Source organism: Streptopelia decaocto (assembly GCF_964273445.1).
Source record: "Streptopelia decaocto genome assembly, chromosome: 2".
In the NCBI taxonomy this organism is placed as follows: Eukaryota; Metazoa; Chordata; class Aves; order Columbiformes; family Columbidae; genus Streptopelia; species Streptopelia decaocto.
This window is the reverse complement of record NC_138655.1, coordinates 162916391-162936661: the sequence shown is the minus strand read 5'-3', so window position 1 is coordinate 162936661 and position 20271 is coordinate 162916391. Positions and strand designations below refer to the sequence as shown.

The window sequence follows — 20271 nt, the reverse complement described above, 5'->3', positions numbered from 1 at the left end:
ACTTTGCAGTCGCGTTCTTGCAAAGAAAATATCCCTGGCACAGAGAATTCCCAGTGGAGTAAACCCTGTTTTTCATGTACACCTGAGCAACAAGGGATGGAGGAAATTCTTTGGGGTGACACCACAGGGTGTAGTAGCATTGGAGATCACAGCAGCACCAAAAGAGCGAAGACGACCGCAGGATTTGCCTTAATTTCAGCAGATTTCTGTGAAATACCAGCCCCTTCAGCAGACCGGGATGTCAGGCAGCCTAAAGACTCATTGTCGTTACCCTGGTTATGTGGGGGTGTCAGTGAGGGACTTAGTACCAAGTGTAGAATATTTGGGATCCTTTTAGAGCCACCAGCTGACTGACGCTGCAATTTCTCCCTGAAAAACACACCTGCCTGTTCTATCCACAATGCTCCAAGAAACGAGTCTTGCCAGTGACATCTCGACTTGATGATTTTAAGTGTCTCTTCCAAGCAGAATGATCCTGCAATTCAATCTTTGGCAGATAGTTTGGGCTGCTCATGGCACACATAACCAGATTTTTACAGCAGGGCCATTCCCCCAACAGGTTGACTTTGGGGAAGGAGTTTGCTGACTTACGCCTGCGTCTTTCTTCTTCTTGCGGCTGCTTTAGATCATGAGGAAAACGCGAATAAATCATTGGTTCTGGATGCAGGAAGCGTATTCTTCCCATCTGGTGTCCTTTGGATCCTCTGGGATTGTGGTGTCCTGATCGTAGGAGCTCCCATTTTCTTTATAAAGAGTACAAGGGTGATGATAGTTCAGTTTAACTTGAGATCTTTCGACACAAGAAACGCAAGTGACGCCTGGTCATTGTCCTTTGAGACCCAGGCTGTGAAACCTGTTCCCAAATGCATTTTTACGCGGTGGAACCTTCCGTTTCCTTTTCTGCTTCGCTCCGTGATACCCTCACCCTCCAAACAAGTGGTTGCGACATCCTTTTCAATGTCGCTTTTCTTTTCCCATCAGCGGGCATCACGAATTGGTGGCGATCGTACACATGTTTAACGCTCTTTGCTTTTCTAGTTTAACCCTGTGTACGTCTAATTTCTTTTTAATCTTCCACTGCAGTTGAAAAATATTTTCAATTCTCGCTTCATTTACAGGGTGACGCCAACAGGGTGATAGCGGAGAACACGCTGAATAAGAATTCATCCCGATCCCATTGCATCTTTACTATTTACATTGAGGTAAGAGCTCCAGCGGTTTTCCCAAGGGACTCGAGTGACCGAGGGTTTTACGTGGCTGGTTCTGACTGGATTTCCGCCTTGTTTCCTGCTAAACACATTTTAGATTCTTTGCGCCTTCAGTCTCGTTTCAGAGCTTTCTCGGATGCCAAACGCCTTACCTCTAAAATCAACTTAGTTGATCTGGCAGGCTCAGAGCGACTGAGCAAGACTGGGGTAAGTAATGGAAGAAATATTGCAGTCATCAACACGCGGGAGGTGAAATTTTGGGGTTTCCCCTCCACAGAATTCGGCCTGTGGTGAATAGGAGGGACTGTGATGAGTTGTAAGTCCCATTAACACATCAGAGGGTGCTCAGTTGTTTCCCCCTGATAATTTCTACAAGTTCACATCTATTTCACTCCCACCCCAAGTGCCTCCCAACCCAGCCCAGACTCAATTAGTTCATTTAAGTCTATTATTTCTCAAAAAACCTCTAATTTTTCTCTTCATTCCACGAGCCACAGTGCAAATCCCCCACTTGTGGTCGCAGCAGATAAACTATTGAAACCTTCTTAGAGCATCAGGGCTCAACAAGCGAAACCTTCTCAGGTCCCGTGTGATGTTCTGTATCAATCAGAATAGAAATCGCATCGGCCCTGTGACAAATATACATAATGTATCCTTTGGGGTGGAACATAGTAGTCGTGTAATGAAAAAATAAGGTCTCTGAAAACTTGTTTTCAGACTGAAAAAAGCTCTAGATCGTGAGTTTATCAGCTCTAGATCGTGAGTTTATTAGCTCTGTACCCTCGCAGTTGTACCCCTAGTAAGGAATGTGCTTTTTCCGCGATTCAGCCAGAAACACGTGTCGTGGAAACTTTGCCTTTTGCTTTGGTTCCAGTTGGAGGGGCAGGTTCTGAAAGAAGCCGCCTACATCAACAAGTCCCTGTCGTTCCTCGAGCAAACCGTCATCGCCCTGGCTGATCCCAAGAGGGACCACGTCCCGTTCCGGCAGAGCAAGCTCACCCACGTCCTCAAGGACTCGCTGGGTAAGAGCTGCTGATCACAACCGCCTCAAACCATTTCTAGGAAATCTCGGTGAATATCACAGAATCCCAGAGTGTCAGGGGTTGAAGGGCCCTGGAAAGCTCATGCAGTGCAATCCCCCCATGGAGCAGGAACACCCAGCTGAGGTTACACAGGAAGGTGTCCAGGGGGTTGGAATGTCTGCAGAGAAGGAGACTCCACAACCCCCTGGGCAGCCTGGGCCAGGCTCTGCCACCCTCACCCCAAACAAGTTGCTTCTCATATTCAAGTGGAACCTCCTGTGTTCCAGTTTGCACCCATTGCCCTTTGTCCTGTCACTGGTTGTCACCAGAAGAGCCTGGCTCCATCCTCCTGACACTCCCCCTTTCCATATTGATCCCCAGGAATGAGTCCCCCCTCAGTGTCCTCTTGTCCAGCTCCAGAGCCCCAGCTCCCTCAGCCTTTCCTCACACGGGAGATGCTCCACTCCCTCCAGCATCTTGGTGGCTGCGCTGGACTCTCTGCAGCAGTTCCCTGTCCTGCTGGAACTGAGGGGCCACAATTGGACACAAGATTCCAGGTGTGGTCTCCCCAGGGCAGAGCAGAGGGGCAGGAGAACCTCTCGGACCTACTGACCACCCCCTTCTAACCCACCCCAGGTACCATTGGCCTTCAGCATCTTTATTGCCCTGTGCTGGACTCTTTCCAGCAGTTCCCTGATTGTAAGTTTTAAGGCCATAACACAGAAATGCACAGAGCTAAGTTGTTATTCAAAGGAGATCGGGTTTTCCTCATCAAGTAAAACAATGGGCACAGGAATCACTGAATCATTTTGATTGGAAAAGACCTTGAAGATTGAGTGCAAGCATCCCCCAGCCCTGCCACCTCATGTCCGTCTGTCCAGCCCTCCAGGGCTGGTGACTCCAGCACTGCCCTGGGCAGCCTGTTCCAATGCCCCACAGCCCTTTGGGGAAGAAATTGTTCCCCACATCCAACCTCAACCTCCCCTGGTGCAACTTGAGGCCGTTTCCTCTCATCCCAAAGCCAGGAGACATTCCAAATCCCCCCAATGATCAAGCCAGTAGAAAATCACAAAACCTTAGTTAGAATATTAAAAAAACCCCCCAAAACTACCACCAAGAAAACCCCTTTTACAAGGCAATGTAATCAAAATCATCTGAAATGAGAGTGAGGTTTGAGCCGTCCCGGCTCGTGTTGCTCTTTGGAAGGGCAGCGACTGTCCTGCCGGCTTCCCCGCTCTTAGGTTTAGGCCAAGGGCTTTTAAAATCCTCTACTCCGGTTTTCCCAATTTCAGGCTTTTACAGTTTATATTCCCGACTTCTTCCTGCGTCGTCGCTGCGTGAGAAACACGTTTTACCTTTATCCTTGAGTCGTTCCGTGCCAGCGTGTTCCCGTTCTCGAGGGAACTTCAGAGGGACAGCGACCAACCGGCTGTGTTCTTTGTTGCTGCTCTTTCTCTACTTTAGTCGGCACATGATATAATACATTCCAGAAAAGCAAACAGCAAAGAAAACATATTATATTATTAATTTTTATGTTACATTTTTCCCAGGGGGAAACTGCAGCACTGTCCTGGTGGCAAATATCTCTGGAGAGGCCGTGCATGTAGAAGAGACTGTAAGTTGCACTGTTTTCTGCAGAATTAAAGTCTTTTTCCTGCTACTTTTGCAATTAGCCGTAGTTCATTTTAAAGAACAGGCTCTGGAGAGCTATGGCAGGAGCCCCAGAGACACATCCTGCCTCATTCATCACAAATATTGCATAGTTTGTCTTATCTCAAAGGCTCAGAAACCAGCTGTGATGCAAACAGATGAGTGGAAATAAAGCCCGAGCAGACAAAATCTGAGCACCCTGCCCAGTGTTAATGATGATTTTTGGTTTGGACGGAGTGTCACGTAACGAGAAGGGAATCGCTTTGCTCTTTGCCGAGCAAGTTTTACGCAGCAAAACTTGTGAACACAAGCACGATTTCTGGGTTTGTCTTCAAGGCAGAATGTTGTTCTTATCATCTCCCGCTTGTGTTCTGAGAACATCTAGAAACATACAATATTACTGAGGAAATAGCTGCGATAATTCGCATCGAGAGGAGAATTTTCAAGCTGCAGGGCCTGACTCTCAAGGTAAAGCAACCGCCGGAATTAAGCTTGAAGGGCGTTGCTGTGCGATTCGGGAGTTGTTAGGATGTGTTACTTTGCTCGGGAAGGGCAGTGGGTATTTTGAGATGGCAGCACAAAGAGAATAGAAGAGACAAAAGCATCATCCGAAGCTGGTTAATCACGTAGAAACCACCGAGCGCTACGAATACGCTCCTGGGATGAGAAATCTCCACTGCTCCCTGCGCTTAAACAGCTTTTGTATTTCTCTGCTCTGGAACCTGATGCGATTAAGTAGTAAGAGACTCTGCAAACCCCCTCCTCGCTGATATCTGTTTCAGTGACTTCCAACCCATGTTTTTCAGTTGTCTTCTCTTCGTTTTGCTACCAGAATGAAATGGATCACGACAGCGCCGGTCATGAACATGATGTACGACGCAGAGGTACGGGAAATGGCACAAAGCAACTTTTCCTCAGCTCCCTTAATATTTAGGAGAATGACCTTTTTAAAACCCAGAGGGACATTGAGAAGTTTGATGAATTACCACTCACCAGCCAAGCTGGCGCTTGCTGAGTTTAGGTATATGATAAAAAATTAAGCTTTTTTTCATTGGTGTTTAATTACAGTTATTGAATAGTTCTGTCAATGAAGCAGCTGCGTACATATTGGAAAAGGCCTGAAAAATGTATCAGCCTAAATGTGTTTTCATGCTGCTTGTTTTGTAGCAAAGAGTAAGGAGTGAAGCAACCTGTCGTCTCTGCCAGCATCGTACTTGCTGACTAAGGTTAATGTATTTCTTGGCATGGAAGAAATGGTTTGGGATCAATTCCCTATGAACTGGAAGAGCAAGGAGCTAAGCTTGACTAAACTTACTGCTGCTAAAACCCATGAAACCACATGAACTGGGGCAAAATTAGTGTTGAGCAGCGGGTGTTTGAAGCAGCAATGCCTCCCCAGGCTTTTGTGTAACCACAGAAGCGTAAAATAAGAGGTAGGCCAAGAAACAAAGTCTGGCATAAATACGTGACAACACTGACGTCTCTAATCAATGCCCTCAAGGTGTATTAGCACTCTGCCTGCTTACCGCTCTGTGGTTAATCAATAGAAACGCAGTTTCCAGTTAGGGGAAGTGTCACCAGCAAGGCACAGCTACACCTCCAGGGCTTTTTCCTCAGGATACAACTCAGTTTGACCGTTTCTTGTTATGAGGTTTATGGTCTGCAAGAGTTTTGCCTAAAGCAGCAGCAGGCAGGCAGAAGGCAGGTTTGGGTGATGCTGGGGAGCGGTGCCTGGAGGAGGTGGTGGTTCTGAGCACCAGCACATCATTGAGAAGAAACTTCTTGATGGTGAGGGTGGCAGAGCCTGGCCCAGGCTGCCCAGGGGGTTGTGGAGTCTCCTTCTGTGCAGACATTCCAACCCCTGGACACCTTCCTGTGTAACCTCAGCTGGGTGTTCCTGCTCCATGGGGGGATTGCACTGGATGAGCTTTCCAGGGCCCTTCAACCCCTGACATTCTGTGAGGGTCTTTGTGGGTGAGTGGAGCTGTCACTGGGAAATGTGAATTGATTTCAATGTAGGAGCAGGGAGGCTGGAACAGGACACGTGTGATCCCAGAACGGAACATGTGAGATGTTTTAGCGAGCTGGCTCGAAGAGGGGACGCGCGAGGCGGGAGCGGTTGTGGTTCTGACTCCGAAAATGGGGTTGACACGGGGGTTTTGCAAGTTTTTCTCTGGGGAAACGGCTGAGATCTCATAGATCTTATGCTGGGATCTCACGTGTCCTGTTTTGGGATCTCACATGTTCCGTTCTGGGATCACACGTGTACTATTGCAGCCTCCCTGCTTCTACATTGAAACAATTCACATTTCCCAGTGACAGCTCCACTCACCCACAAAGACCCTCACAGAGTGTCAGGGGTTGAAGGGCCTTGGAAAGCTCATCCAGTGCAATCCCCCCATGGAGCAGGAACACCCAGCTGAGGTTCCACAGGAAGGTGTCCAGGGGGTTGGAATGTCTGCACAGAAGGAGACTCCACAACCCCCTGGACAGCCTGGGCCAGGCTCTGCCACCCTCACCCCAAACAAGTTGCTTCTCATATTCAAGTGGAACCTCCTGTGTTCCAGTTTGCACCCATTGCCCCTTGTCCTATCCCTGACACGTGGTAATTCTTTCACCTTCATACACCCCAGTCCTTAATTTTTCTGATAAGATTCACCTCGTAGCGGAGATGGGAAGTTGTGAACTCCCCTGGTATGTGGGCAAATGCTATGCAGTGTCATCCCCGTCGCTGCTGGTAACGTAGTTTTGCCACGATTCCAAAACCTGTTTGAACAAGGGAATCATTTAAAGAAAATGATCGTATTTTAGGTGTGCTGAGTGCACTTTCGCAGCTGAAACAGAGTGGGAAGCGCTCCACGAGTTACTGACAGCCCACAGAACCGATTTAGCATTACCTGATGCACAGCACAGGTGGTGTGTGAGAGCCCTGCGGTGTTTCATGGCCTCAGCTCACAAGAAACAGCCGGGGAGTTTCCCCCAGCAGCTTCTAGAAGAAACTGCAACAAACCATCTTTTCCTCTTCAGTCCTTTTTGGTTTATGTGTGGAGTGGAAAGGAGTAGCCAAAAAAGTAGCGTTTAAGGTAGCAGTTGCGCTTTGATGCTCACCAGGTCACTTCAAAAGCGGCTCAGTGTCCGATTCTCATGGAATCCCGAGTTTTGTGCGCCCACACCTTTCAGGGAACACATTTTAAACAGCCAGTGTTTGAAGGTGTTCCACACGATGGAGAAATTCAATCAAACACACCACAGGAGACTCGCTCCTCTATTAAAGTTAATGACAGAACTCCTGCTGAGCTCCGTAGGGCTCAGAGTGGAAACCTGCGCGTTTCTTTGCTTCCCAAAGAACATCTCTCAGTCTAGAAATTGATGGACCCGGCAGTACCGGATCAAATTAAAAACCAGGTGGCCCTTCTGCTGGCTTGGGCTGACCCTGCGGGCCGTAAAGCCGGGATGCAACACAAACCGTCTGGTTGGAAGCGAATCAAAGGCCAAGTGATTGCCAGCCTCACAACTTCACCCATGCAAACCCAACAGTGAGCGCCGGGGGAATGGGGGCAGAGCCGGGATGTTCCCAGCAGCCGCTTCAATGCTGCTTTGCAGTGGTTTCGTTCTCCAATAGCATTTGGTTGTTTGCTCACCTGTTTGTTTTCCTGCTAGAGGGTGGTGATGGCTTTGGAGAAGGAGATCGCTCTTCTGAAGCAGGAACTGGCCATGCATGACGCCTTGGTAAGGAATAGAAGCGTTTTGGTTGGAAAGAAACCTCAAGATCATTGAGTCCAACTGTTTGCCCAGCCCTGTCCCTGCCCCATGTCGTGAGAACCTCGTGTCCGTCTGTCCAGCCCTCCAGGGATGGTGACTCCAGCACTGCCCTGGGCAGCCTGTTCCAATGCCCCACAGCCCTTTGGGGAAGAAATTGTTCCCAGATCCAACCTCAACCTCCCCTGGTGCAACTTGAGGCCGTTTCTTTGTGTCCCTGTCTCCCCTCAGCTCCTGTTCTCCAGCTGAACCCCCAGGTCCCTCAGCCGCTCCCATCACTCTTGTGCTCCAGCCCCTCACCAGCTCCGTTCCCTTCTCTGCACTCGCTCCAGCACCTCAAGGCCTTTCTTGGCGTGAGGGGCCCAAAAGTGAATTCAAGGCTGCAGCATTTTAGGCGGGACCTACTTAAGGCTTTGTCATGATCTTTGTTTTGCAGTGGGATCAATTAACTCAGTGCCCAGTGTGATTCTGTTCTTCTTTCTGCTTCCAACACTTTGCTGGGCTTTAGGCCAAGCTCTGAAGATCCTGTGCAGTGAGACTGTGTAGAAGCTACAGCCTCCAGCCACCATAGATGTGTTTTTTCAGGCTCTTGAACCCTCCTCCTCTTTGACTGAAGCGCATAGCGCTTTGCTCTCAGTGTGCTCCCGTCATGTCGATGTCAATGATGAGAAATCGCCATCAGAAATTCAACACGAGCCTTCCCCATGCACAGCAGAGCGATGTCAGGGTTTCCACAGACTAGCGCTTGCTTTGCTTTTTGTAATTCACTGATAATCCATTCTTCACCTTTATTTTTTGTAGGCAAATCGTTCTTCGGTGACTTATGAGCCTCTGACCTACACGCAGATAGAGGAGATTAGATCTCAAGTGCGCCGTTACCTACGAGGAGCCATTGATGAAATTGATGTAAGTAGCTTTCTAGCGGAGAGGGGCTTCAATACTGATCCCATCCCATTGGACTTTAAGACAGAAGCGATTAGAATGTCTTCTGAAGAGGCTGTTTTTAACCCCAAAAGTGCTAAGGGCTCTCCCTTTGTTCTCATTCCATTTTTGCTTTTTTGGAAGCTTGAGGAACCTCTTCTTCACTCCTGAAACCATTTTAACTGGTTTATTTGATATTTCTTTAAAGAATTAATGCCAACATTTTGCGCTGGTAATGTTAAACTAAACCTTTGCCAGGTGCGCTGCCAAAATCTGTCCAGTCTCTTAACTGTACGTTCATTGGGGCAGAGTTTCTCAACTCGAAACCACCTTTTGACTGCAAACTGATTGCGAAAAGAAACACCAAACATCCTGTGTACACGAATATCCCCGTGGGGCCAAACAGGGAAGGGAGCAAAATGCAGGAAAATGCAAGTTGTAAATGCACACCCAGAGTCACTGTGAAGTTCTGTTTGGTGGGGAACAGAAGCTGCAGTGACAACAGCGCCGAAGTTGCTGGTGGGTTGTTTTCCAAACAGTGAGATAATTCTTTAGTTTAAATGAAACACTCGAGATACTCCCTCTCATCTTGTGGCCTCGTTATCTTCTCCCAAAGCCCCTGTTTGCTCCCTTGGCAGGCGGGAGTGAGGGGAACAAGGGTTAAGTGACGGTGACTTTTACCTGGGCTGCAAAATGTGATGTGTGGGTGTGGAGGAGAGAACGTAGAGAAGGACTAAGGAGTTTCACGCAGGAGAGAATAGAAGCACAGAATGGCAGAGCGGTTTGGGTTGGAAGTGACTTTAAAGATCACCGAGATCCAACCCCTGCCATGACAGGGACATCGTCACCAGCTCAGGGTGCTCAGAGCCCCGTCCAGCCTGGCCTGGGATGGCTCAGGGATGGTTCATCCACCACCTCTCTGGGTACCTGGGCCAGGCTCTCACCACCCTCAGGGCAGCAATTCCTGCCTCATGTCCGGCCTGAATCTCCCTCCTTCAGTTTAAACCATCACCCCTTGTGCTGTCACAACAGGCCCTGCTCAAAAGTCTGTCCCCATCTTTCTTATGGGCCCCTTTTAAGCACAGAAAGGCCACACTCAGGTCTCCCCGGAGCTTCTGTTCTCCAGCTGAACACCCCAACTCTCTCACCTGTCCCCAGCAGAGCTGTTCCAGCCTCGGGTCATTCCTGGGGCTCCTCTGGCCCCTCTCCAGCAGCTCCATGTGTGTCCTGTCAGGGACCCAGCGCTGGAGCAGCACTGCAGGGGGGTCTCACAGAGCGGGGCAGAGGGGCAGGATCCCGCCCAGTGTCTCAGTGGCACTGAAGAATGTTCTAGAGAGAGGATTGAGAATCGAGATGGTGCGTTTCATAGCTTGGTCCAGCCTCTTAGACCACTGGAGGGCTGAGCGCAGATTCCTGCTCAGCTGCAGACTCCTCATGGCTCATCTGTCGCTGCCTCTGCTCAGCGTTTCTTCCCCAAAGGGCTGTGGGGCATTGGAACAGGCTGCCCAGGGCAGTGCTGGAGTCACCATCCCTGGAGGGCTGGACAGACGGACATGAGGTTCTCAGGGATATGGGGCAGCACCAGGGGTGGGGAAGAGCTGGACTCGATCTTAAAGGTCTTTTCCAACCAAAATGGCTCTATGATCATCTCCAACCCAGACAAAGCCGCATGGCTTGACTGCACTGATTTGTTATCCTGAGTGAGAGGACTAACCAAGCGCTGGCAGCTCTGAGTACTCGGGCAGCCTGGGACAGCAGTTAAAAGAGAAGTAGCATCATAGTCCACAAGGTCGGTAGATGGATCTATGTCATTTGTAAGTTTATTGTAAATAATTTGTTACCATGATGGCTGTGTGGTCCATGGGATTTACCCCAGTCTGCCACATTCCTCTCTCTTCAAAAATCCCCTCGGAATGAGCAACGTATCCCCCTGCAGCCCGACTCCCAAGTGCAGGAGGAAGGGAACTGTGTTTGAATGTGGACACCCAGCGAGTGGAAAGCAGAGTCCTGACAATTGGAAATATTTCATAGAATTGTTTTGGTTGGAAAAGATCTTTAAGATCATCAGGTCCAAGCGTCAACCCATCCCATGTCCTGAGAACCTCATGTCCATCTGTCCAGCCCTCCAGGGATGGTGACTCCAGCACTGCCCTGGGCAGCCTGTTCCAATGCCCCACAGCCCTTTGGGGAAGAAATTGTTCCCAGATCCAGCCTCAACCTCCCCTGGCGCAACTTGAGGCCGTTTCCTCTGGTCCTGGTGCTTGGTCCTGGGGAGCAGAGCCCGACCCCCCAGGCTCCAAGCTCTTTTCAGGCAGTTGTTGACAGCAATGTTGATTTGTGTCACTCCAGCGTCCTTGTATCCTCACTGTCTGCGTCTCTTCCTCAGATCGTGAACGTCAGGCAAATCCAGGAGGTTTTCAAGCAGTTCAAACAGATACTAAGGTAAGATTTCCAAGGTTGATGCATTTCACAGTCAGGTGGAGAAATTCCACTGAGCTTTTGTCTGTGGGGCTGGTGAAGAATCATTATGAACTACAGTGAATAACCTGTACTCCCTGTACCCCTGTGCTCTGCACTGGGGAGGCCACACCTGGAGTGTTGTGTTCAGTTCTGGGCCCCTCAGCTCAGGAAAGAGATTGAAGTGCTGGAGCGGGTCCAGAGAAGAGCAACAAGACTGGGGAAGGGACTGGAACACAAGCCCCATGGGGAGAGGCTGAGGGAGCTGGGCTTGTTTAGTCTGGAGAAGAGGAGGCTTAGAGGTGAGCTCAGCACTCTCTAGAACCACCTGAAGGGCAGTTCTAGCCAGGTGGGGATTGGGCTCTTCTCCCAGGCATCAGCAATAGGACAAGGGGCCATGGGCTTCAACTCTGCCAGGGGAAATTGAGGCTGGAGATGAGAAAGCAATTCTGTGCAGAGAGAGTGGTCAGGCATTGGAATGGCTGCCCAGGGAGGTGCTGGACTCACCGTCCTGGAGGTTTTTAAACTGAGATTGGCCATGGCACTTAGTGCCACGATCTGGTCAATGGACTGGAGTTGGACCAAGGGTTGGACTTGATGAGCTCTGAGGCCTTTTCCAACCCACTCCATTCTGTGATTCTGTGATTCTCTAAGTGAAAACACAATTCTGGACAAATCTGCTGCTTTCTGCACCAGAAGCTGTTGCCTGTCACCTCCCAGCGCTCACAGGTGACGTGCAAAGGCCCTTGGTGGAAAACTTCACTGTTTTAAAACATCTGCTTGGCAAATAAACCATCACTGAGCGTAACCTTTGCAGGAGCCCTGGTCCTGGAGCGCTTCTCCATCACACGAGCCAAAAAGATATAGGGAAAATCAAACTTCAGGGTGAGATGATACAATCTCACCACACCAGCATCTAAAGGTCATTTGATTTACTCCTTTTTTTAAGAGAATGTGGCAAAGAAAGGTCATAAAGTGATTTGGAGAAGCTCGATAAGAAGTTTTGTGGCTGTTTCCAGCGCTGTCTGATATGTGGGGCGGGAGAAAGCGTGGAAGGGACTGTTTGAAAGTGTCACCGGTGGGTGATGAACGTTGGTTTTGGGCTGGAGGAGGGAAGGTGGATGACAGGCTGGGAAATAAACCAAACCAAACCCACCTAGAAATGAGGACAAAGCGCTGCCATGCCATGAAATAGAAGAAAACAAATGAAAATCAGGATATTACGGCAACTCCCTGTCCCCGCAGCCTTTGGGAGTGGCAGCGGAGGGGACGTTGGGATATTGTGTCCTCGTGAAACTCGTGTGAACATGAATATCTGGTGCATCCTCAGCCTGGGCAGTTGGGCTTGGCTGGGACCCAAGGCCCAAATGCCTTTCATGGTAAAATTTTGCCAGATTATTATTTAATTTAACTTGAGACTCCTTTTATTCTGAAACAGTGGGTTTTAGCCTTTTTAACTTCCAGATTCTCTAATGATTTGCTGCCCTTTATAGCATATTTAAGCCTATTGACAATGCTTTACCCATTCCCTTTCAGTGAAATATGATTTAATTTGAAAATAATTTGGTTAAAGTAAGGTGATGGAATGGAACAGGGGTAATATTATTTGATCTGGACCATTAAAAGGTTATCTAAACATTAAAATTGAAAACCTCCTGTGTCCAAGAGGCCTAAAGAGATGTAGAAGAGAAAGGAAAAAGGTGACAAGGGTGATGAGGAAGAACAGGAGGAGCGAGGTGGGGTGTTTGGGAATGAGACCACAGGTAAAAGGTGGTTTTCATTGGAAATCTGGTATTATGGTTCCTGACATATGGAATAATCCTTGAACGTTCTGCTGAGGGGCTGTTTTCTCCCCCAGGGAGTGGGAGTACGACGCGAAGGACAAACTGCAACACAAGTACCTCCGGAGAAACAAAACCGACGTGGCTGCGGGCGCTGCTCTTCGGAAGGTAACGGCCCAGGATCCACCTTCGCTTTGGCTCCTTTGCTGCCCAAACGTGAATTGCCTCAAGTTCCCAACTTCTCCCCGTTGAAATCTGAAGCTCAGGACTGTTAATGGTCAAAGAAGTTGCCCCGAGCAGCGAGGCACCAGTAAACCAAGTGGCGTTCGTATTGGCCACAGAATAATTACTACTACTAATAATAATATCAACTAGAAGGTGACCTCAATCAGTTATAGGAGGTGGGGTCAGATCACCTGCCTCTGCTGAAATCCCGATTTGAATCCTTATAATTTCTGGAGCACAGTAAATGAGTCATATGTAAACCACAAATTCAGATGTGGGCTCTATCTTATAATCTATTTTTCATCACTTATTTCCATCTGTGAAGTATCTTCTCTCTGAAATAGTTCTTTCCTTGCTGTTATGCAGGGTCATACACTTGTCCTGTGGCTTAACTGAGGATGCTTTGAAAAGGGGCACAAGGGAAAATGTGAAGTATTTGTATGACAGCAAAACACCCGTTTCTAACAGGCCTGTTCAGGTCTTCGTTTAAAGGAGTGGAAAACGAAACTGAAAATTGATTTAGGTGGATTTTAATGCTTAGTGGCCTCCCTGTTTTATAGAATCATAGAATAGTTTGGGTTGAAGGGACCTTCGAGATCACTGAGATCCCACCCCTGCCATGACAGGGACATCGTCACCAGCTCAGGGTGCTCAGAGCCCCGTCCAGCCTGGCCTGGGATGGCTCAGGGATGCTTCATCCACCACCTCTCTGGGTACCTGGGCCAGGCTCTCACCATCCTCATTTCTTGGTGTTTTCAGACAGGTGTCACTGATGTCGATGGGAATTTGCTGCAGGAAGAGTGTGAATGGGTTTTGGGGACGGGAAATTATCCTTCTTCATCCAGACGTGGCAAGAAGAAGAAAACCAGGAAAAGCAACGAGCAGCCCAAGTGAGCAAAGCAGCCGGACGTTCTCCCTTTTCTCTGCTTTCTGTGGTTCTCAGTTGCACCGGGGGAGGTTGAGGTTGGATGTGGGGAACAATTTCTTCCCCAAAGGGCTGTGGGGCATTGGAACAGGCTGCCCAGGGCAGTGCTGGAGTCACATTCCCTGAAGGGTTGGACAGACGGACATGAGGTTCTCAGGACATGGGGCAGTGCCGGGATGGGTGAACACTTGGACTCGATGATCTTGAGGGTCTCTTGCAACCACAATGGTTCTATAATTTCTAGAAGTGAGACCCCTGCACTGGCACTTTCTACAACTACTTCTGGGGCCAAGAGCATCTGCTCGGTTCCTGTTGTTTCCCCAAAATTCTGGTGTTAGTGAGCAGGGGAAGCACCGAGGCTTTTGTATCCATGGGACATGGGGGATTCCTCAGCTGTTCTTTCTTTAGGGAGATGGAAAGAGATTTGGCAGGTGCTTTGCTGTGTCTCTTTCAAGTCACACCAACCCCCGCAGCCAAGGCTGGTGGTGTTGGTGGAGCTGAATGGAGGCAGAAGATCAGAGAGCTGGGTTTGATGGAGATGTGGGGTTAGACTGAATCCTCGGGGATGCGCTTTGTAGGTTCCTCTGAAGGTAAAGAGAGTTTTCCTGTCCTCATGTCCGTCTGTCCAGCCCTCCAGGGATGGTGACTCCAGCACTGCCCTGGGCAGCCTGTTCCAATGCCCCACAGCCCTTTGGGGAAGAAATTGTTCCCCACATCCAACCTCAACCTCCCCTGGCGCAACTGTGATCCTTCTTGTGATCCTTCTCTTATTTCTTGTCAGTAGATATTTCATTGCAACATCATTTGAATCAGCAAAACTCCCACCTGCAGTTTATTTTTGCCCTACTTTGCTATTAGGAAGAAATTACTCTGGTTCTTCTTTTCCCTCCCCTGTCAGGAAGGAAAGAATCAGGAACTCTCTTGCGGAGAGAGATGTGGATGGTTCTTCACAATCAAAAAGCCGGGCAAGAATTTCCACCAAGGATCTGGATGTGAAACAGGGAGCAAGCAACCAGGACCCAGCGAATGTGGGTGCAGAGCTCTCAAAACCAGCTCCCGCGGAGGATTTCCAGCGGCCCAGGTAACGCTTTCCCTGGGAGGGATGGAGGGAATTTCCATAGGCTGCTTCACAGCAGGATGATCGCATCGTGTTCCCCGGTTTGCAGTTAAAGAGGGGAGATTCAGAAACCACCATTGCTTGGATGCAGGAATGTGTCGTAGGACACCCCGTGTGCCCATGGACGTTGGTGGTCAGCGTCTTCTCCATCCGCTTTGAGCTCTGTCCCATCAGTAAATCATAAAATCATCAAAAAGAGTTAATGCCTCGATACTGAAATACTAGTAATAATTGTGCCAAGTGTTAATACCTGGGAATTCCCAGAAGGTGAAGGATTCCTGTGAGGGACTCAACTGGTGCGCCACAGCAGGAAAACAGTTATTAACATTATTCTAAACTGTCTTATCCTCAACTTTTTCTTTCTCAGCTGTTTTCATCGTGTAAAAATGACACTGTCGATGTATTAATTGCCACCCACAGTCGCGCTAATGCGAAGGTGCAGAGCGAGCCCTAAACCTTTGGGACGGTGGGAAATGGTTTGTGTGTGTGCAGGAGAGTGACAGAGGTGTCTGTGTACCCTCAAAATGGCTTCAAATCCATGCACCAGAACTATCTTTATACTCATAGAGAAAGTTAAAATCTGTATCGTCAGTGCATGATGGTTCTTCCCAGTGTAATGTGATTAAATCCAACGGGTATCCTGTGCTTTATTTGATTGAAGCACTACCTTCGATATTATACTTGGATATGTTAGCACGATTCATTTCATCACTTGAGAACAAAAAAAAGGAGGAGCAGCATTTGAAAAAAAAATAGAGTATTTTCATATTTATTGCCTAATTTTTTATTAGATTATCTTTTGTATATCCTTGTTATCCTTGGTGCCATCTCAAGGCATATCAAGGATAAGAGGGTTATTAGTGGCAGTCAGCATGGCTTTACCAAGGGTAGGTCATGCTTGACCAACCTCAGAGCCTTTTATGAGAATGTACCAAGGTGGATGATGATGGCAGAGCGGTGGATGTGGTCACCTTGACTTCAGCAAAGCCTTTGACACAGTCTCCCACAGCATCCTCACAGCTAAGTTGAGGAGGTGTGGTCTGGACAATAGAGTAGTGAGGTGGGTTGCAAACTGGCTTAGGGAGAGAAGCCAGAGAGTGGTAGTCAATGGTGCAGAGTCCAGCTGGAGGCCAGTATCTAGTGCAGTGCCTCAGGGGGCAGTACTGGGGCCAGTATTATTCAATATATTCATTAATGATTTAGACGAGGGAATAGAGTGACTGTCAGCAAGTTTGCTGGTGACACCAAGCTGGGAGGAGTGGTGACACGCCAGAGGCTGTGCTGCCATCAGAGACCTGGACAGGCTGGAGAGCTGGGCGGGGAATAACCTGATGAAATTTAACAAGGGCAAGTGTAGAGTCCTGCATCTGGGCAGGAACAACCCCAGGTTCCAGTGTAGGTTGGGAAATTACATATTAGAGAGCAGTGTAGGGAAAGGGAGCTGGGGGTCCTGGGGACAGCAGGGTGACCATGAGCCAGCACTGGGCCCTTGTGGCCAGGAAGCCAATGGTACCTGGGGTGGGTTAGAAGGGGGTGGTCAGTAGGTCCGAGAGGTTCTCCTGCCCCTCTGCTCTGCCCTGGGGAGACCACACCTGGAATCTTGTGTCCAGTTGTGGCCCCTCAGTTCCAGCAGGACAGGGAACTGCTGCAGAGAGTCCAGCGCAGCCACCAAGATGCTGCAGGGAGTGGAGCATCTCCCGGGTGAGGAAAGGCTGAGGGAGCTGGGGCTCTTTAGTTTGGAGGAGACTGAGGGGTGACCTTATTAATGTTTATAAATATATAAAGGGTGAGTGCCACGAGGATGGAGCCAGGCTCTTCTGGGTGGCAAACAATGATAGGACAAGGGGAAATGGGATCAAGCTGGAACACAAGAGGTTCCACTTAAATTTGAGAAAACCTTCTTCTCAGTGAGGGTGGCAGAGCCTGGCCCAGGCTGCCCAGGGAGGTTGTGGAGTCTCCTTCTGTGCAGACATTCCAACCCCCTGGACACCTTCCTGTGGAACCTCAGCTGGGTGTTCCTGCTCCAGCAGGGGGATTGCACTGGATGATCTTCTGAGGTCCCTTCCAACCCCAAACATACTGTGATACCGTGATACTGTGATACTGTATGGCCTGTATTCTCTTTTTTCCTGAATAGTTGGGCTCTGCATCTCTTCTCAGTCTGAACAGAATGATCTTCTTTTCGCTGTCGGTGTGTGATTCAGCAATAGGTGCGTTGTGGTCAATACATCCATCTGTACCATTCAAATCACTGTCCTGAAGGCGACAGTCACTGGGTGCGCAAATCCAGTCCCAGATCCGCGTTAGAACAGCTTTATTTCGCTTAGGGGAGGATGCTTCTCATTTGAAAGCAAGAGCTCGCATGTTTACCTTGCAAATAAGAAGGAAATTCTTCATTTAGAATCATGGACCGAAGCGTGAAGGCTCTGAAAATCAGGCCAGGCGCCGTGTTGAGTCAGAAGAGCGGAGAACGGTCAAAAACGCAGCAAAGCGTCGGTCACCTCTTGTACCACGAGCGGAATTTGGCGCGGGAGGGCAGCCCCGAATTGCATTTCATCCCAGGTGGAGTCGATGGGGTAGAAAACGCAAAGGGCACGGAGACAAAGGGATCTCGGAAGGATGCGCTCGAGCGTGGGGCTTTTGATGCACAGAGACTCAGCCGGGCCTCCCACAAACCAGTTTTCACCCCCTGTTCCCATCATCAACCATCTTGTCATGCTGAGAGCTCCCCAGCGACACGAGCTCAAGTATCGTGGCACCTCCATCGCCCGTGGCGTAGCCGAGCGGTCGTGCCGCATGAGTGAGCCTGTCCCTGGAGGATTCACTCCAGAAGCACCGTGACGTGGTGGCGTGTTCCTCCGTGTCCTCTGTGTTCTCACGTTCTTCGGGAAGTCCCGCAGCTGTGTAGGACGCACCGCAGGGTGTCGGGAGCTCGGCGGTGGCTCCCAAAGCCGCAGCCGCGGCGGTTTGCGTGGTGGCCGCTGTTCACAGCGCTGTGCCAGCAGTTTGGCACGGAAAGCAGCCTCACCCAGCCTTTGAGGAGGGTAAAAAATGCCCTTAAGAGGTGAGTCAGGGGAAGGCAGCGGTCAGATATTTACTTTTACCAGTCTGGACTGAGGAACGTGGAGAATTCGAGCTACTGTCTGCTACCAGATCCAGCCCACTCACCACAAACAGCTCACGGAGCAGGATCCACGCGGGCGTGATGTTCTCCTGAGGGATTCTGCTTTTCCCTGCTCTGGTTTGTGTTGAAGTAAGAGGTGCTGGAGCGAGTGGAGAGAAGGGAACGGAGCTGGTGAGGGGCTGGAGCACAAGTGTGATGGGAGCGGCTGAGGGACCTGGGGGGTTCAGCTGGAGAACAGGAGCTGAGGGGGAGACAGGGACACAAAGAAACGGCCTCAAGTTGCGCCAGGGGAGGTTGAGGTTGGATCTGGGGAACAATTTCTTCCCCAAAGGGCTGTGGGGCATTGGAACAGGCTGCCCAGGGCAGTGCTGGAGTCACCATCCCTGGAGGGCTGGACAGACGGACATGAGGTTCTCAGGACATGGGGCAGCGCCAGGGCCGGGGTGATGCTTGGACTCGATGATCTTGAGGGTCTTTTCCAACCAAAACAATTCTGTGATTCTACGAAGAGCTGGTGTTCACGGGGGCACGTTTGCATCAAAGCCGCTCCATAAACATAGCATTGCCATGTTCCACTTTGAATTCACTCTTTCTAAAGAGACAAGACGTAGAAGCCGTGGGTGCAGCGCCGTGGAGCCGGCCCCGCACGCAGCTGCGGGTTTGGTCGCCAGAGGTGACCGGTCTGTGCTGGGAAGCCAGTGAGGAGAGAGCAAAGGCATTTCTGACAACAGGGAGGAACTGTATTCAGTGTTTTTCTCAAAATTCAGACCATTAAAGGTCTGTCTTCCAGGGAAGACTCAATTCCAAGGCATCTCCTGAGGAATGTGGTTTCCATGTAAATAATTATTTCTTCTGGGAGTGGTACTAGGGAAAGTGGGGATGAAGTTGGGCACACGGATGGTACCGGGGTGCACTGATCGCAGTGAAATCCTCAAAGCGCCATTGAAATACCCTCAGTCCCAGCAGGACAGGGAACTGCTGCAGAGAGTCCAGCGCAGCCACCAAGATGCTGGAGGGAGTGGAGCATCTCCCGGGTGAGGAAAGGCTGAGGGAGCTGGGGCTCTGGAGCTGGACAAGAGGACACTGAGGGCTGACTCATTCCTGGGGATCAATATGGAAAGGGGGAGTGTCAGGAGGATGGAGCCAGGCTCTTCTGGTGACAACCAGGGACAGGACAAGGGGCAATGGGTGCAAACTGGAACACAGGAGGTTCCACTGAAAGATGAGAAGAAACTTCTCCCCATTGAGGGTGGCAGAGCCTGGACCAGGCTGCCCAGGGGGGTTGTGGAGTCTCCTTCTGTGCAGACATTCCAACCCGCCTGGACACCTTCCTGTGTAACCTCAGCTGGGTGTTCCTGCTCCGTGGGGGGATTGCACTGGATGAGCTTTCCAGGTCCCTTCAACCCTGACACTCTGGGATTCTGTGATTCTGTGTGTAATATCATCCCAAACCTCAGCTACGGCCACTCTCACAAACTGTGTCACACTGCAGGGCCAAAAAACTGAGCTCCCCGTGTCGGGATGCGTGTTTTCTCTGAATCCTGCCGCAAGCCCCGTCCATCCAAATGCGTCTTTTTTGAACTCTGTTGCAGGTCCCCTCCACCCAAGGCAGTGGCGTTCGAGCAGTTTAAGGAGGAGGGCGGCAGCGAGATCAACCGTGTCTTCAAAGAGAACAAGCGCATCCTCCTGGCCAAGAAGAAGAGAAGCAGCGTGGTAGCGCAGAGCATCAGCGTCATCAAGCGGGAGATGGAGAACGTGCGGAAGGCTCTGGAGGCGCAGCAGCAGGAGCGGTGGCAGCAGGGTCAGTGGCTTTGGCCAATGAGAATGGGACAGAGCAGAGGAGCCGCTGGTTTCGGGGCAGTTCTGGTGCTGAGACAGGGCAGCGCCCGGCCGGGCTTTACGCCCTCGCTCTGCAGCCGGATTTGTTCTTTACCACCTGGTTTCGCCACACTTTGCGCTCATGGAGTTTTGCGACTCCGGCTTTACGCCGGTGAGGTGAGATGCGCTCAGGCTGATTCCTCACCCCACGCTTTGATGGATTAGGCAGCGTAATGCTGACAAATGGGTCAGTACGGTGCAGAA

At 50.0% G+C, this 20271-nt stretch overlaps 1 protein-coding gene across 3 annotated transcripts in view; it reads left to right on the top strand.

Annotated features, from left to right (window-relative positions):
* The window catches only part of KIF9 (kinesin family member 9), an 87090-nt gene that overhangs the window by 5842 nt on the left and 60977 nt on the right, over positions 1-20271 (top strand). For all 3 annotated transcript variants that reach the window (XR_014183412.1, XM_082046328.1, XM_082046327.1), the window contains exons 7-18: positions 1119-1202; positions 1323-1415; positions 2083-2230; positions 3781-3845; positions 4687-4764; positions 7541-7609; positions 8441-8545; positions 10947-11002; positions 12876-12966; positions 13783-13913; positions 14847-15029; positions 19782-19990. Coding sequence is in view for 2 of the 3 variants with exons in the window: in XM_082046328.1 (XP_081902454.1) it covers positions 1119-1202; positions 1323-1415; positions 2083-2230; positions 3781-3845; positions 4687-4764; positions 7541-7609; positions 8441-8545; positions 10947-11002; positions 12876-12966; positions 13783-13913; positions 14847-15029; positions 19782-19990 (1312 nt within the window). In the remaining variant the exon portion in view is untranslated. The remainder of the gene's footprint in view (positions 1-1118; positions 1203-1322; positions 1416-2082; positions 2231-3780; positions 3846-4686; positions 4765-7540; positions 7610-8440; positions 8546-10946; positions 11003-12875; positions 12967-13782; positions 13914-14846; positions 15030-19781; positions 19991-20271) is intronic.